Genomic DNA, 13120 nt, shown 5'->3' with positions numbered 1-13120 from the left:
TTTTGTCCCGAAGCACCTGGAAACTGCTGTAAACAAAACAGAGCCGGCTCATACGTCATCAGCGCACACCACTCACACGGCAGAAAAACAACCTCAGTGTCCAATCACAGAGCAGGGAGGCGGGACCAACTGCCTCAGCCTTCTCGAATTTTCCAGACATTTCTCATGTCGACTAGAGATATGAGTCCGCGGTTTTTATTTTAACACAATTATGAAAAACAAATCCACACCATGAATCGAAAACGCGTCTGCGCATGACCATAGTGATTCTGGGCACGAATATGATTATTGGTAAAAATAGAATATAGGTTTTAAAAACGCGCACTACTTTTCACTGCGGATGAATATGGTTGTGATGGCACTGCAACGTCATGACGCTGTGTTTGTATAAAACAGGTTCACCGGGGACGTACAGCAGAATCTGAAGACATTCAGAGAACCGCTTTTATATCAAGATTTAGACGGCTACCGAAACTGTAAGTATTATTTTATTCTACATTGTTTTTAATTACAGCTACACTATAGAAGCTTGATATTGTATTAAGAAGTAGTCATTTTTGTACGTTTGATTGAACCGCATTTGTATGTTCTATATTTGTAATGTACGGTTTTCGCTTTTTGTCTCAATTTTAATCTTAATATCTGTTGTGATGTGTAGCATTGTATACAGTGTATAGTTCGGCGAAGCGATAATGTTAGTCCGTTTGTTTGCGTGCTCTCTGTTTTGGTTCAGCCGAGTGCTGAGTCACACGGCCGGGACAAAGGCCGCATGATCCCTAGGCCGTAGACTGCCGTATATGATCGAGTAGCCGGGCTCGGCACTTTCACAGTGGTGTGGGCTTAAACGAAATGGTTTTACTTTCTAAACGTGCAGTGGGGTTTTTATTCGGGTTTTACCTCTTTAACGTTTAAAGTAGCATTATTTGAAACTGTATAAAGCCCTCTCTCCCCAGTTTCCCTTCTATCTATAGGCTATTGGTACAGTGAAGCGATTCAAATACATCGGCGCATTAGTTCTCATTTGTTTGCACAACTCTAGACTTTGTATGAATGGCTTTTGTAGGCATGACTGAATGTTTCTTCTTTTTTAAGAAGTCACTAACTGATCTGGCTATGACCTTAGTTTGGATTTATTTAAAACTATTCTAGTAATATTTGCAAGATATTTAGAAACCTGCAGTTGTTTGTGTGTACATATAATTTGGCAGATGAGGTTTGCAAAGAGACTCCTAATTCAAGAAAATCCATAAATGTGTTTCAAGAGGGGGATGAATTGAGGCAAGATTTTCCATCTCAGGATCTGCTACTATTGGTTTCCACAGGACTAATGTACATTTTCTCTTTTTAATGCTGTAGATTGAAAGATGCAGATCTTCGTCAAGACCCTGACGGGCAAGACCATCACCCTGGAGGTGGAGCCCAGTGACACCATTGAGAATGTGAAGGCCAAGATTCAGGACAAAGAGGGCATCCCACCAGACCAGCAGAGGCTGATCTTCGCGGGCAAGCAGCTGGAAGATGGCCGCACCCTGTCCGACTACAACATCCAGAAAGAATCCACGTTGCACCTGGTCCTGCGACTGAGAGGGGGGATGCAGATCTTCGTCAAGACCCTGACGGGCAAGACCATCACCCTGGAGGTGGAGCCCAGTGACACCATTGAGAATGTGAAGGCCAAGATTCAGGACAAAGAGGGCATCCCACCAGACCAGCAGAGGCTGATCTTCGCGGGCAAGCAGCTGGAAGATGGCCGCACCCTGTCCGACTACAACATCCAGAAAGAATCCACGTTGCACCTGGTCCTGCGACTGAGAGGGGGGATGCAGATCTTCGTCAAGACCCTGACGGGCAAGACCATCACCCTGGAGGTGGAGCCCAGTGACACCATTGAGAATGTGAAGGCCAAGATTCAGGACAAGGAGGGCATCCCACCAGACCAGCAGAGGCTGATCTTCGCGGGCAAGCAGCTGGAAGATGGCCGCACCCTGTCCGACTACAACATCCAGAAAGAATCCACGTTGCACCTGGTCCTGCGACTGAGAGGGGGGATGCAGATCTTCGTCAAGACCCTGACGGGCAAGACCATCACCCTGGAGGTGGAGCCCAGTGACACCATTGAGAATGTGAAGGCCAAGATTCAGGACAAGGAGGGCATCCCACCAGACCAGCAGAGGCTGATCTTCGCGGGCAAGCAGCTGGAAGATGGCCGCACCCTGTCCGACTACAACATCCAGAAAGAATCCACGTTGCACCTGGTCCTGCGACTGAGAGGGGGGATGCAGATCTTCGTCAAGACCCTGACGGGCAAGACCATCACCCTGGAGGTGGAGCCCAGTGACACAATTGAGAATGTGAAGGCCAAGATTCAGGACAAAGAGGGCATCCCACCAGACCAGCAGAGGCTGATCTTCGCGGGCAAGCAGCTGGAAGATGGCCGCACCCTGTCCGACTACAACATCCAGAAAGAATCCACATTGCACCTGGTCCTGCGACTGAGAGGAGGTCAATGACTCTTTCCAAATTGACAGCTTGCTTGTTGCATTTTCCCCTACCCCAAACTTCACTTTTCTAATTATTTTGCATTCCTTTCAGTGTCTTGAGTCTAAAATGTCCAAATAAAAGATGTTAAAGTTAAAACTGTTTCTTCTACTTTTCTTAACTTGTTCAATACCTGGCATAAATAAAACTAACTAGCCTATTTTATGTACTAAAAAGAGCTGTGGATTTGCTTATTTACCAAGTTCAGACAAACTGATGAACAAATGCAATTTAGTAAAGGTATTTATTAGTTTGGTAAAGGTGTCAGTAAAGACTATATAAGAAAAGCAAGAGCTCAACATTTGTGAAATTGGCATAAATGATCAGTGCTTCATCTCCCAATAATCTGCATTTCATAGTGGAAGTGAACCCTGTTTTAAGAAGTACCCCTATAACCCCATGGCCGGTGACCGCGGTCTCCTCCCCTGCCCAAGCTGGGCTCTGTACCGAGCCTCCACTCGTCTTCTCGTAGCGGCAGCAAGTCTGCTCTTCAGGTGAGATTTAAGGGGCTCCTTCATTAGATCCATTTCCTCAGCATCCAGGTAGCGACCACACACTTCCAACTGTGCAGAAAGATTTCCGTACAACTGGTTAAATTCCACTGTTGCATATGTGGAGGAAAGGTTACTCCAACACATTAGACAACCATTAAGTATTTGAGGAAATGGGCATCCCTGTATTGCAAGTCTGTACCTCAGCATTTCTGACGGCTTCTCTGTAGCTCTGCAGTTGACTTCTTGTGAGAGAGTCGAGTTCTTCTCTCTCCATGTGTTGTCCATTAATGGCTAGGAAATGTATTTTAAAATAAAAAGCAGAGCAACAGCATGATTAAAACCACTTCCTTTGAGCTGTTGTTCATTTAACCCCCCTGTTCCCCTGTGCGTTTTCAGTCACAAATGATGAGCGAACCTGTGACTTCCTATTCTAGAAAAACTCACCTGTATCAATGGTTTGCTTTATCCTCTGGAGAAGATCAGCAGCCACAGTTTCAGCTGTTCTTCCATTGACTGAAGCTCCAGTCAATCCTTCCTGTCGAGCTAGAATGATTAAAATACACCTGACTACTGCTTAGGTACTCCTTATAAGGACAGAAAGCAACCTCCAGAGCTATAAAGATGTACTGGATAAGGGCCTGCTGCTGTGTTTATGCTCACAGGAACCTGTATATGTTTGTTAACACATCTAAAGTTGCTTTTAAGTGAAATATGAATGTCTGATTTAGTGCAGCACAAAAGCTGCAATTAAAGAATGTTTGCAAAGTGATATAATGGCAAATAAAAGCCACTTCAATTCATGCAACAAATTCAAGATTAAGACTGAAGGCAATGTTTGTCACTCTTGCGTTCCCTCTGGGGCAATAGCCAGAATAAAGAATACTTTTTTAACGGTGAGGAATTACGCCGGGCAGTCACCTGAAGCAGGGGTGTGCGGATGCCGTCCGAGAGGCTGATCCTCTTGAAAGGGACTTTTCGACTCGGTAGAAGGCGGAGGCGTTCCAAAGCTGAGAGACATACGGCAATTCATCTGCACTTTACTTGTTTTTAATTAATCGAGTAGTTAGCACCTAATCTAAAAGTAATCTAAAATAATCTTAAATTAGTTATGTAACTTTGAGCGCTCGTCTCTGCAGAAAATAAACACTATAACCCACTCAAATACAGCTGGATAGGCTTACCTTCTGATTGTGTAAACATCCGAGAAGATCTACGAATAAAGAAATTAAATTGTATATATTTAAAAAATTGAATGAATTCACTGTAGTTGGCAAAATATACACTTAAAGAATTATTTAAATTTGCAATTATTACTCCATAAAATGCATTACAACTTCACTAGCCTCTTTCTTCTAAAGACAATGAAAATAATTTCCTGTGTGACTCGGCACTTACATTAAGGCCTCATACCTGTTTCTCCTTGATCTTTGCGATTTCAGCCTGAAGCAGCTTAACTTGCTCCTCTGCTTTCCTCTGGATTTCATAGCGATGCTGCCTTTCCTGAACGAGAAAGTAATTGAGAAACAACAGTAATTGAACATGTGAAGGCCTGATGGTTATGTGAAGCATCAGTAATTGGTGTGTCAGCAGGGTCAGCCAGAGTGGTACCTGAGCCAGCTGTTCCTCCAGGAGAAAGCGCTGCTCGTTACTGATGCGCTGAGTCTCTTCTAGTTGCCTCTGCAGTCTCTCCTCCTCTCGTCTTCAAGGTCAGGGCATGATAGAAACATTTCAGAATCAGTACAGAGACAGTGAACTGCAACACTGTCTCAGTTCGAAACATTGACCTAACTGATATTACTTTCCATCCATTTTATAACTTGGCATTTTAAACAGTCCGACAAAGGTGGACAAACTGATAAATTACTTAATAATGGTACTTTACAAGCAACGTTGACAAAGTTTCAACTGCAGAATTGTAACAGAGAACAGACATGGAGCTAAGCAAATGTGCCACATGTATTAGGACCTGATCTCCTCCTCTTCTCTGAGCTTCTGCAGTTGTTGTTCCTGCTTCAGTCTTTCAGTCTGCTTGGCCCTCAGAACCTCCCGTTCTTCTCTGAAAGAACAAACAATAATAATTATCCCCAGGACCACGCCATGGTTCAGTAAGTGTGTCCTTTTTAGGTATTTATTGAACTTTATTCCTGAGCTCTTTTGTCTTCTACACTATAATGCAATAATGTGACCAACAGAGGGAGACAAACACTGTCCACTGTTCACGCATTTACACATTATGTACTATTAGGCATAACATTATGACCAGTGACAGGTGAAGTGAATAACACTGATAATCTTGTTATCATGGCACCTGTCAGTGGGTGGGATATATTAGGCAGCAAGTGAACATTTTGTCCTCAAAGTTGATGCGTTAGAAGCAGGAAAAATGGGCAGCGTAAGGATCTGAGCGACTTTGACAAGGGCCAAATTGTGATGGCTAGAGGACTGGGTCAGAGCATCTCCAAAACTGCAGCTCTTGTGGGGTGTTCCCGGTCTGCAGTGGTCAGTACCTATCAAAAGTGGTCCAAGGAAGGAAAAGCGGTGAACTGGCGACAGGGTCATGTGCGGCACAGGCTCATTGATGCACGTGGGGAGCGAAGGCTGGCCCATGTGGTCCGATCCAACAGACGAGCTACTGTAGCTCAAATTGCTGAAAAAGTTCATGCTGGTTCTGATAGAAAGGTGTCGGAACACACAGTGCATCGCAGTTTGTTGCGTATGGGGCTGCGTAGCCACAGACCAGTCAGGGTGCCCATGCTGACCCCTGTCCACTGCCGAAAGTGCCTACAATGGGCACGTGAGCATCAGAACTGGACCACGGAGCAATGGAAGAAGGTGGTCTGGTCTGATGAATCACGAGTTCAAGGTGTAGACTTGGCCTCCAAATTCCCCAGATCTCAATCCAATCGAGCATCTGTGGGATGTGCTGGACAAACAAGTCCGATCCATGGAGGCCCCACCTCGCAATTTACAGGACTTAAAGGATCTGCTGCTGCAGAGGTCTAGTGGAGTCCATGCCTTGACGGGTCAGGGCTGTTTTGGTGGCAAAAGGGGGGACCTACACAATATTAGGCAGGTGGTCATCATGTTATGGCTGATCAGTGTATATGGTATAGAAAATGCTGTTTCCCAACCCGCTTGTCCTGGCGATGATATGTAACTAGTGAAGAAAGTGATTGAGGACTGCTGGTCAGCTGTTATTGTCCTGCTGTACCTTGCCAGTCTCCTGTCTTGAGGCCGTGTCCTCAAAGGCACATCGTTGGTTGACAAATGAGTCCAAGGGGGGAAAAAGGCTGAAAAAATATAAGAAGTTAAGACTAGTACACTGTTCCCAAATCTGCCATTGAATTCTACAGTATCTTTGACCTAAACCAAAGAAGAAAAATAACCAGCCGTTTAAATAAGCTGTGACCCTCATGATCTATATCTTGTCTATGCTATGATCCAAATACAATAAAATAGACAATAATACATAAACAATAAAGCAGAATAGCTTTTCAAATGGAAAATATATAAATTGCAGTACAAATGTACGTGTGGATCAAACCATTTCTAACCTTGTGTTGGATCCAGAGTAGGAAAGCTCTCGGCTTCATCTTTTGTTAATTGGCTGTACAGCTCTCCGTAGAAATATTTACTGATGACGTTCTGGAACTGCCGCACAGCCAGTGCAGGGCCCTGACCCCGAGTGACCTCCGCCAGCTCAGCTTGCTGCACACCGCAAGAGTAGTTCAGGAAAGACACACAACAGTGCACAGACAGCACCCAGTCCTTTCTAAATTCAGACTGGGTATTAAGTCACTATCGAGATGAAAATGAAGATGAGAAACATTAAAGATGCCCCCGTATTAGCTCACCGTGCCACAAGCCAGGAGACGATCTCTCAGCAGCAGCATGAAAGCACAGGAAAAAGCAGGAATACAGTTGTATGAAGGCCTGTCCAGTCCAATGATGTACTGATCCCAGATATACAGCAGTGTTGTCATGTTTAAGAAACCTAGTAAGAGGAACAAACGCATGGAATTATTTTCACTTATTTTCTGAGGTGCTTAGGCCTAAAACAGTATATACTCCATAGACAGAGTTTTTGCATGTGCATATAAGTAAATACAACCTTTAACTTGTCACCAAAAAAACGTTAGTAATTGCTACAAAATGTACTTTCCAGTTGATTTAAAATGACGTAGAGTTGAAAAATGTTTAATGTTCAACAACAATAACAACAATAATAATAGGTACTTTTCTGATCAAATGTCTGACACTGTAAAATGCCAAACAACTTTTGTTACCTTTTGAAAAATATATATTCAAAGGGTTTGAAAAGGATATAACAAAGGCTCCCCCCAGACCCTACAATTGACTTTTACCAGTCCCATGAGCCCCTTCAAATCCTAGGGTTGATATGAAATAAATACATACAAAAACAGGGCTGACTTAAGTCTTAAGTTCTCTGTGGGAAAACTATCCCCAGACGAGACAGAAAAGTCTTATAAGCAATTCAGTCTTACCCACAAACATGACTCTGAGCACAGGCTGGAGGATACTCCTCACACCTCGAATTAAGGATTCCTGTGGATTACCTCCTGTTAAGCAAATAATAGAGATAAAATGTCTCCGCCATACAAGGTGCTATACAATCAAAAAGAGCTGCTGCGTGGGAGAGAAATATACATAGCATTTTCTGACTTTTTTTCAGAACATTTTAAAATTGGTCATATTTTCAATTTATTTTTTTATTTTTTAGAAAATTTGAACATTTTGAACTTTGGATAAGTACATTCATATTTTAACTGTATAATTTTCTGTTAAAAAAAATGTGGTTCAATTTAAATTTTTTCAATGCTTTCACTTCTACTGAAATAGAGAGAAACGGAACAGTGTCTGAAGTGTGAGAGTCTGTCTGTCTGAGAAATAAAGGGCTCAGAAACGGTCTGGACCACAGCGGCGGGGGGGGGGGATGCAGACCTTCTGCAAATGGGACACGGCTTTACTAAACATGCAATTTATCTGCTTAACAGTTGGTTATATTCAATAATAATAATAATCACCATCATATTATTATTATTATTATTATTATTATTATTATTATTATTATTATTATTATTATTATCATTGCGAGGAGTATGTATTTTATTTTGTACTGAATTGAAAATGTATGCATGTGAAGAACGTCTCGTACATCACATACACCCCCAATTCTCAAGCATTATTCTGATTAATTCCCCATAAGCCAGGCCAGCCAGTCATTTATCACAAAAGAGGGAGTCAAATCCACTGCTTACACATGTGCTACATTGAACATCAGAACTTAGTGAGTTAGTGAGACCTGTTATTTTGACTCCCATGTTAAAAAAATATATATGGGGAAGTCGTAGACATATCCTGACCTTATATAAACATCTAGACATACCTAATACAGTATAAAGCGGTTCTGGTGTTCAATGTAGCACATGCATACTCCTCACAATAATACAAATAATAATAATATGATGGTGATGATAATAATAATAATAATAATAATAATAATAATAATAATTATTATTATTATTATTATTATTATTATTATTATTATTATTATTTTTATTGAATATAACCAACTGTTAAGTAGATGAATTGCATGTTTAGTAAAGCCGTGTCCCATTTGCAGAAGGTCTGCATCCCCTCCCCCGCCGCTGTGGTCCAGACCATTTCTGAGCCCTTTATTTCTCAGACAGACAGACTCTCACACTTCAGACACTGTTCCGTTTCTCTCTATTTCAGTAGAAGTGAAAGCATTGAAAAAATAGAAATTGCACCACATAATGAATGTTCTATTTGTTTACAGAAAATTTAAAAAAATAATGTTTTTCCAAAATTTAAAACAAATGAAAATTTAAAATATGACCACCGTGTTTTGAAACTTTCAGAAAATGGAATTGATGAGCTTTACAAGGACCAATGACAATGTCTATTACAACCTTGCTGTGCGTGTATTTTCTGAATCACACTGGACAGCTCTTTGTCCTTTTGCAAAAGCATCTGAGCAACCTCTGCAAAAACACTTCCATTTTCAGCGTCAGCTTGAGCCTATAACAAAGCGAAGATATACATGCATCAGTGCGAACACATTGATCTATATTTGGGAACTCAAACACTGAGCACAGAGACCACAAAGTTTAACTGAGCAACTATAAAGAGCATGTATAACAGACCTACATTCATATTTCCATACATACGTTTCAAAAAGTGTTCTCATGTACTATATCTAGAATGGGCCAAAGAACTCCAAGTAAATTAATAGCGTTTCATTATAGTTGCATACTGTTGAGTGCAGTATACTGCATCCTTTAAAAAAAAAACTCAAGCACTCACAGTGTAATCTAAACAGTAAGGAAGTAGACTGTAGAGGCAGTGTAACCTACCCCCGTGCTCTGAGGTCTCATGAATGCCAACCTGGAGTCCATAAAGGTGATATATTCTTCCACCAGCAGGGCGGTGATAGAGTCCACTGAGGTGCTGGGCGTGGAGCCGGCCACAGCAGCCTGCGTCAGCGGGATCAGCAGCAAGGACTCGGAGTCTGGAAGAGCCGTCTTAAAACGCCGATATCTGTGGTAATAGGAGAGCGTGTTTTTCATGACTTTTCCTGCAACTAGAAGAACAAAAGACAAAAACAAAAATCAGACAAGATTGTGTGAAAGCACCGAATAGTCCCTTCCTGATCCTCTGCAGAAAATCATGTGCAGACAGAGATTAGACAACGCGAATGACAGGGAGCGTGGCAGTCACAGTAAATCAATCAAACTATTGTGTTTGCCTCCTGTTTTTCACCTAAATACACAAACACAAGGACATGTCACTCACGAGCGCTGTCCTGCAGACTCTTGAAGGTGGGCTGTTTGGACAGCAGGGTCTGACACTGCTGGCTGATATCCAAGTCAGACCGAGACTTGGCTTTGTTCACTGACATGAGTGACAGGTAATCCATCTGAGCTGAAGGTACAAGAACAACAGCAAACTACTGCTTCACACTGAAACTGTTAGACTTTTTGTCATACAAAAATGTATAAAAACTGGGGTTAATAAAAACAAAATGCGGGGCCAACAGACAAGCTCACCCTTCGTGTTAGAGAGAAACAGCCTCCAGGCCACCTTTCTGACCTCCGAGGGTAAGGGATGGTTGAAAAGAGCATGCAGTTTGCTCTTCATGTCCGGCCACTTTAGTAAAAGACTGACCTTAATGAAAAGAAACATTACGAGGGTCCGAAAGTGGAGAGCATCCTCATTCAGAGCATCTTTTTTTGGGGGAGAAACAACCTCAAACTGTAATATTAAAATGATGTCCAACAAAGAAATGGCTCATTTCTGAAAGTCAGGTGTAAAAACTATGTCTTATTAATTAAGCATAATTCAGGGGCCATGGGCAACTCATAGGAAGCACTAGTGTGGAACAGGCAGTATAGGATTCCTACACATCTCGCACACTCATTTTTTTGCAGCATTAAATAAATAAATAACACATTTAAATCCTACCATCCCATCTCTGACGTGAGTCTGGAAGAGGTCTGATTTAGTGCATATGGGGCCACAGTCATTTGTCTCTTTTGCCACATAACTGCTCAGCATATAATCAAGGGTGGAGCTAATGTGAATGATGATATCCTTGTAGGCGGTGCCTAGAAGAAAACAAAAACACTGTAGCAGAGATGTGGTCTAATAACTGTCAACTTATTCCACTGACCCAGACCAAGATTTGTGGCTTCCAATAGTAAAAATGTGAGATTTACAAATGCGGGTGGAGTAATTGCCAAAGTCTAACTTCTCTTCATAGGCCATAGTCGACCAAAATAATGCTTTTCTCCTTGCTCTTGGGATGCACACATCCAAAACAAATAAACAAGCCCTTTGCTCCAGGATTGCATGGCTGGTTTCTGCCGTTCCCGATGCACCTCTCACCTCTGTGAACTGCTTTTGCCGCTCTCTCAAGAAACAGTGTTTTCTCAGCCTCCGAGAGGTCGGTGAACAAGCTGACGTGGCTCTCTGTCAGCTGCTGTTGCACGGCCTCGAACAGCTCTGCAGTGAATGCCTTCCACTCCTAATTAAACAAGAAAGAGGTTTCAGAGATATTTCAGGACACCCACAACATTATTTACTATTTAGATATTTGAATTTCTTTATGAAACAAAATAAGAAAATGACTGACAGATCCAAGTACAGACTTTGTTCATTTCATTTCTATAGACACTAATTATACAACCCATTCAAAAACCTGGTGCTGACCTGAATGTCTATATGTGAGCACAGCTGAAGGATGCATTTCTGATGTGAACTACAGTTACTAGGTGAGGATATGCATTGTAGACACTTGGTTAACCACAGACTGCTGCCATGCACACATCCCACACTGTCTGGAACCTGCAAAAAAATCTGTCCTTTAATAGTTTCATTTTGGTGGTGTGTACATTATGTATGTATGCGTTTGTTTTATTTGGTATGCATTTATGGGGGGTATAGCCTATATTATATGTTGCTGATGCCCAACTGTTCTAAATGCATTCCAATACATTTGATTTAATTAATTCTTCCTTCCAAAGCTAATACCACCCCATCACCATTTTTTAAACAAACTTTGACCCAATGGCAGATTGCATTACAGTACCTGCGAGTCTTCAATGATGTTTCTTGCTCTTATTATCCAATGCGGAGTCGTGCAGTTTGCGTCCATTTTGTGTCCGTTTACAGCTGACACTGTTGCTAAGCTGACGGGTTGCTAAAACATGGGCTGCGACTCCCTCAGCCGGCGACAGGTTTAAGAAACTCCTAGCAGTCTTGTCTTCAGCTTGTCACTTCACTTTTCTCCATTGTAGGGCTGTAAACTGAAAGTAAATCGGTTTATTCATTGTGATGGGTGGTTATTTGATCAACACAGCTCTAACCCACTTTCCTGACGGGAAGAGCGAGCCTGCCTGTTGATACATTGCTTGCTTGGTCGAAGTTACATTTGAACACTTTCACTCGTCGTTTACTGGGTTGTAGATTAGTTAGTTGCCTATTTTGTATATTTTCTGTATCTTTAATTGCTTATTGCATTTTTCAAAAATATGTCACTTGAAGTAGTAGCCTATACAACGTCCTACGTCCCTTTTGAGTGCATAGGTATAAGGTCACAACAACAACTACTACTACTACTACTACTAATAATAATAATAATAAACCTTCCGTTTTAAACACACACAAATAGTGTAATTGTATCCATATTGTAAGGAACTGTGGTTTGTGAAATAATGGCTCTGACACAGCCTTCTATTATTACAGTTCAGGGGTTAATTCAGGGGCCCATGGAGAGCCACAGCACGTCCATCACATGCCTTAGGGGACAGGGGCCTGGCGTAAGGGGCAAAAGTGATGCAGCCTCTTTGGCTCAGGCTTGTGTAGCTTAAAAACCTTTGAGACAATCAGAGCAAATCTACAATTTACATAACACATTTGTCACACTTAGTTAAAAAAATAACGTTGATAAATACCTATATATGGGATCAATATCTTGGGTTGGTGGCATCACTGGCATGTATATTAGGGCGAATACACCACCTGGTGAGCAGGCAACAGCACCTAATAAGTTCAGTATGGTTCGCACAGGTTCCCAATATTGTGACCTAGTCCTTTTTTTTTTTTTTTTTTCCTTTGCTTGTTTTCCTAGTTTCAGATGTAAAATAGTATGAGATTTGATTAAAATGCAATACAAACATTATTTCTTTAAGGCGCTCCTCGCCAGCACCCCTGTCCCAGCTGCTGCTATTCCTTCAGCAATTCCTTCTCAATTAGAATGACAAACAATGCAGAACCACTTAAAGAGGACATATGAAACAGATATTCTAAATTATAAGACTATGAGAAAACTTGGACAGCATGGCTTTAATAATGTTGACTTTGCTAGTATGTACAATGGTATCAGAAATACTGTACATGGTTACAGTTACAGTTTTTTAAGGAAAATGTCAAATGTTAATGCTTCAGATGTTATAATGCATTCCAATGATAATCTTTATGTTGAATACATTATGCAAACCTGTTAAATTCAGTTAAACAATGATGAACATGTCGTGCCTGATTGA

The 13120-nt window shown here is 41.6% G+C and overlaps 2 protein-coding genes across 2 annotated transcripts; one reads left to right on the top strand and one right to left on the bottom strand.

Annotated features, from left to right (window-relative positions):
- Positions 1–336: 336 nt before the first annotated feature.
- LOC136717662 (polyubiquitin-C) lies at positions 337–2637 on the top strand. Its single transcript, XM_066695100.1, has 2 exons — positions 337–476; positions 1357–2637. The coding sequence occupies exon 2, from the start codon at positions 1365–1367 to the stop codon at positions 2508–2510; it is 1146 nt and encodes a 381-aa protein (XP_066551197.1). The 5' UTR covers positions 337–476; positions 1357–1364; the 3' UTR covers positions 2511–2637.
- Positions 2638–2765: 128 nt separating this feature from the next.
- LOC136717661 (uncharacterized) lies at positions 2766–11740 on the bottom strand. Its single transcript, XM_066695099.1, has 19 exons — positions 11665–11740; positions 10962–11100; positions 10539–10681; positions 10124–10241; positions 9870–9998; positions 9431–9657; positions 8987–9095; positions 7538–7612; positions 6887–7026; positions 6587–6740; positions 6244–6322; positions 4999–5088; positions 4641–4731; positions 4443–4532; positions 4214–4242; positions 3951–4039; positions 3477–3575; positions 3232–3323; positions 2766–3101 (listed from the first exon to the last, which is right to left on the bottom strand). Exons 1-19 carry the CDS (start codon positions 11728–11730, stop codon positions 2928–2930), a joined length of 2133 nt encoding a protein of 710 aa, XP_066551196.1. The 5' UTR covers positions 11731–11740; the 3' UTR covers positions 2766–2927.
- Between the last annotated feature and the right edge of the window lie 1380 nt (positions 11741–13120).

This window comes from Amia ocellicauda, chromosome 22 (assembly GCF_036373705.1).
Source record: "Amia ocellicauda isolate fAmiCal2 chromosome 22, fAmiCal2.hap1, whole genome shotgun sequence".
NCBI classification, from domain to species: Eukaryota; Metazoa; Chordata; class Actinopteri; order Amiiformes; family Amiidae; genus Amia; species Amia ocellicauda.
This window is presented reverse-complemented; position numbering and strand designations above follow the sequence as displayed.